The following is a 5,000-nucleotide window of genomic DNA, read 5'->3' on the forward strand; positions in this document are numbered from 1 at the left end:
TAGAATAACTCTCTTCTCTCCGAATCAACTCCCCTCTTGGTTGACATTCCTGACGTGTCCCGCTCAATAAATAAACCAGACGTCCCGCCGTCTGTCAGGAGGTCTCACCATCGCCCTGCTCTCCCTCTGGTCCTCAGGACATCGCCACCATGCAGCTGTGTGCCAACAAGCTGGACAAGAAGGACTTCTTCGGCAAGTCGGACCCCTTCCTGGTGTTCTACCGCAGCAACGAGGACGGGACGTGAGTCTGTTCGCTCCCCACCCTCTGGATCACATCCCGGCGATGGACTAGATCTACACTAATACCTTTCCGAACCCATCAGACTTCCATCCGAGCGCATTACTTAGCGAAGCGTGCTGTGAACAGAAATGGGAGCATTTACATGGTATGCGTACACACAGTAAATCCACATAACACAGAGGACACGTTACAGTACAGTGATTCAGCAGAACCTTTTGTCCAAAGCGGCTGACAGTAAGGGCAACGAGGCATGAAGATGAGAAGAAATTACGAGAATCATTTACATAGAGAAAAATCCACAAAATAAGCAAGTGCTACGATATAGAAACAAGGTCAGAGACAAAGAGAGAGAGAAGAATGATATACTGTAAATATATAATATGTATCATTTTACAGTCTTGGTGAATGAATGAAACAATATACACGTAACAAATAACTGTGTATTATTTGAATCCTCAAACACATTCCTTCAGTTACTCTAGGCTGTGGTAAAATAAGATTTCTTTCCACAGTGCAGAGGCAGAGGAGGCAGAGGATATTGTGTAGGCCCATGTACATCCATCACACTGCAACACAGACTGTAATAAATAATGATGCAGCTCTTGACAGGAAGTCCCACGCATGTCACTTCCTGTCTGTGCAGGTTCACTATCTGCCACAAGACGGAGGTGGTGAAGAACACACTGAACCCAGTATGGCAGGCCTTCACCATCCCAGTTCGAGCCCTCTGCAATGGAGACTACGACAGGTAATGGCTACACACTGGTTACATACTGGTGATAACCCAGTTAGAGCCCTCTTTAATGGAGACTATGACAGGTACTGGCTAAACACTGGTTACATACTGGGTTGAGACTGGTTAGAGACTGGTTAGAGACTGGTTGCACACAGGTTACATACTGGTTACATACTGGTTAGAGACTGGCTACACACTGGTTACATACTGGTCACATACTGGTTACAAACTGCTATGTATACTGGTTGTTTAGACAGGTACCAGGTATTGTTTAGGTATTTGTTCATTACCGGTCATATCCTGATCAGATTTTGGTCAGAAGGTGATCAGATATTGATCAGATATAAGTAGGATTTTGGTCACATATTGATCAGATATGTTCATAAAATAGTGTCATTAAAAAAGGTATTAATTGGGGCGGTTTGACCCACTAGTGAGCTGACCATGTAGCAGTAAGGCTTGTAGCATCCACAGGTTCAACCACGTCTTTTTCCGTCTTCGCTGTCCTGTACGTAAAGACAATAGCCCGTCGAAACACACAATATGTTTATTGTTCAAAATGGATTATCAAACCATTCGGGTGATCCAGAACATCCCGGTCCTGAAGTGACGATTCCTGACCGTGTTTCTGCTCCAACCCTCCACTCACCTCGCCTGATTTCCCCCATCAGCTGCCAATTAGCTGATTAGTCAATCCACACGGAACACTCCAGATACCAAGGGGGGCTCTTACTTTGTGAAGGTTGGCACTGACAAGAGGAAGTCACAGTGACGGTATTCTGAGTGCAGATATCTCGGAGGGGGGACGGGGGGAGGGGGGGGGGGGGGGGGGAACGGGGATGGGGGGTGGGGCAGGGGGGGGGGGGGGGGGCCGGGGACAACGACGACACCTGCAGATGAAACCGGAGCAGATTAAATCAGACGTGATTTGATTTCCTTTCCCTTGCGGGGGTCTCAGGGGGGGGAGACTCCTCCTCCCCCCCCCCTCCCCCCTCCCTCTCCCCCTCCCTCAAGAGGAGGACCCGTTTAATCAGAGCCTCTGAACATCCACCTTGAGATACAGGGCTGGCTGAGATAGAAAGAGTGTGAAATCCTCTGCGGTTTGTGTTGTGGGGGTATAAACATGAACATGAATGCAACTCCCAACTCTGTATACCAACATCAGAATACTACCTTATACAGTTCTCTCTGTAATGTTGCTAATATTAATGCAATATGTTCACATACACGGGATCAAGATAGGGTATTATGGTGACTTAGAGTGTTTGACTCCAGGCTGGGAGGGTTCTTGGTTCGATCCTCAATGTCCTCAGTCTACCTGGAGGCATCCTAGAGCAAGATCTAACCCCTACTCTCTAACCCCTACCTGCTCCTTAAGGACCTGTCTCTGTACTGTCTAACCCCTACCTGCTCCTTAATGACCTGTCTCTGTACTGTCTAACCCCTACCTGCTCCTTAATGACCTGTCTCTGTACTGTCTAACCCCTACCTGCTCCTTAAGGACCTGTCTCTGTACTGTCTAACCCCTACCTGCTCCTTAATGACCTGTCTCTGTACTACCCTCTCCTTAATGACCTGTCTCTGTACTGTCTAACCCCTACCTGCTCCTTAATGACCTGTCTCTGTACTGTCTAACCCCTACCTTCTCCTTAATGACCTCTATCTGTATTCACTTATATCATGTTTGTATACTTGAGCCTCAGAGAGCCAATAGCAACGGAGGTGAACCCACTGTATCGATGACATCACCTGTTGCCGGGGCGGTCAGAATAATGCCAGCAGTCGGTCAGCGTGTAGCAGAGACCCACCCTGGTGTTATTAGGACCGACCCGGGACCCAGACTACTGCAGGACCAACGTGGGACAGAGAGGGGAGGGAGGGAGACAGAGGGGGAGGGAGGGAGGGAGAGAGAGAGAGAGAGAGAGAGAGAGAGAGAAAGAGAGAGAGAGAGAGGGAGGGAGGGAGGGAGGGAGGGAGGGAGGGAGGGAGCGAGAGAGGGGAGAGAGAGAGAGAGGGAGACAGAGTGGGGCAGAGTGAGTGAGAGAGGGGGACAGAAGGGGAGGGAGGGAGAGAGAGGGGGAGAGAGGGGGAGACAGAATGAGAGAGAGGGGGAGAGGGGACATAGGTTTGAAGAGGTTTAGCGAGGGAGAGAGATGGAGAGGATAAAGAAAGAGAGAGAGGTGGAGAAAGGGGGGGAGAGAGGGAGACATAGTGGGGCAGAGAGGGGGAGACAGAGGGGGAAAGAGTGAGAGAGGTAGACAGAGATGGGTAGAGATTTAGGGAGGGAGATGGATGGAGAGAATAAATAAAGAGAGAGAGAGAGAGGTGGAGAGAGGGGGAGAGAGAGAGGGAGAGTGACAGTAGTGTATTTCAGCCATTTATTAAGTGTCATTCCTGTGATTGGATTTGCGTCCCAAACGTCTGCAGTCTGTCAACACGAGGTACAAATTACACGTCTCTGGAGAAGCTCTTAACTCCTCCTGAAAGGTCGTCCGAATCCTCTCATCGTTTGCTAATCACACAAGTCTGTTTTCCTGAATTCGTTTTTTTCTGTTAATTTCTTCTTTCGGTATTATCATACTAACTGGATTCAGATGGGAAAGCACGAGGCTGACTGCTGATTTGTCACAGCTACGTACACACAATAGATCTTAGCATTTCACCCATAGCGACTCAAAGTGAACTCAGCTCCAGGTCGTTAAGGACCAGGTAGGGGTCGGGGGTCATCTTGCTCTTGGATGCCTATAGGTAGGCTTTGGACATTGGGGCGGGAATCTAACCCAAAACCTATGAGATGGATGTCAAACTCCCTCGCAGCCATTCCAGCACGCTGAATAATCCTCCGCCAAGCCTCAACCGGGCGCCTTCCCTCACAGAAAGACTGTGGCCCGCGCTCTTATTTTGAAAGGGCGAAGCGCTGTCAGTTTTGTGATGTGATAATGTTTGTCTCCGCGTGCTTGTCTCGCAGGACGGTGAAGGTGGACGTCTACGACTGGGACCGAGACGGAAGGTAGGGAGATCCTGGCTGACAGGCTCTCTGCGGCACCCCCGAGCTCCCTGACTGGCGCAGCCGTCACCCACGCTTTAATTATGGAGGAGCACGGCCCTCCTCCGGTCTCCCGGGGACGGCATCGGACCCCGGAGATGTGTTTGGGGAAATCACTGTTTGGCGTTCTGCCCAAAAATAACATGCTGTGCAAGATGGAGAGAGAGAGAGAGGGAGACGTAATGAGAGAGAGTGTGAGGGACAGCAAGAGAATGGCATAATGTTGAGAGGTGAAGGGAGAGGAGAGAGAGAGCTAGGGAGAGAGAGGGAGAGAGAGGGAGAGAGCCAGAGAGACAGAGTGAGGAAGAGAGAGAGACGTAATGAGAGAGAGTGTGAGGGACAGCAAGAGAATGGCATAATGCTGAGAGAGAGGGAGAGAGAGAGAGAGAGAGAGAGAGAGAGAGAGAGAGAGAGAGAGAGAGAGAGAGAGAGAGAGAAGAGAGAGAGAGAAGAGTGAGAGAGAGAGAGAGAGAGAGAGAGAGAGTGAGAGAGAGAGACAGAGGGAGAGAGACAGCGAGAGAAATACAGAGTGAGGGAGGGAGAGAGAGAGAGAGCAGATGGAAGAGAGACGAAGAGAGAGAGAGAGAGAGAGAGAGAGAGAGAGAGAGAGAGAGAGAGAGAGAGAGAGAGAGAGAGAGTAATAAGTGTTAGTCTTTTAGAGACAGTGTCAGACAGACTGAATAATGTAGAAAATGAAAGTGACACACCGAGAGAGAGAGTGGGAGAGAGCTTTTATAATATTTCATATTCTACATATTTTGTGCAAGCCTGGTATTTCGCGGTGCTTTTTATCTTCCACTTTTGTATTTTTGTAGGCCATCATTATTATTCTTCCTTAGTTCTATGACGCTTTGGAGAGATACAGATAAACAGATTTTATGTGTGTATCTGTGCGTGTGTATCTGTGTGAGTGTGCGTGCTTGTGCGTGTGCGTGTGCATGTGATACATGCAGTGGCTGAAGGTGTAACATTTGCTG

The 5,000-nt window shown here is 49.2% G+C and overlaps 1 protein-coding gene across 3 annotated transcripts in view; it reads left to right on the plus strand.

Moving 5' to 3' along the window:
• cpne9 (copine family member IX) overlaps positions 1-5,000 on the plus strand; it is a 49,178-nt gene that overhangs the window by 32,696 nt on the left and 11,482 nt on the right. For 2 of the 3 annotated variants that reach the window (XM_056595473.1, XM_056595465.1), the window contains 3 exons: positions 138-241; positions 885-989; positions 3,946-3,987. In XM_056595473.1, coding sequence (XP_056451448.1) covers positions 138-241; positions 885-989; positions 3,946-3,987 — 251 coding nt within the window. Of the gene's footprint in view, positions 1-137; positions 242-884; positions 990-3,945; positions 3,988-4,121; positions 4,126-4,934; positions 4,946-5,000 lie in introns of all 3 variants that reach the window. The other variant, XM_056595482.1, reaches the window with a different exon arrangement.

Source organism: Gadus chalcogrammus, chromosome 1 (genome assembly GCF_026213295.1).
Source record: "Gadus chalcogrammus isolate NIFS_2021 chromosome 1, NIFS_Gcha_1.0, whole genome shotgun sequence".
Classification (NCBI taxonomy): domain Eukaryota; kingdom Metazoa; phylum Chordata; class Actinopteri; order Gadiformes; family Gadidae; genus Gadus; species Gadus chalcogrammus.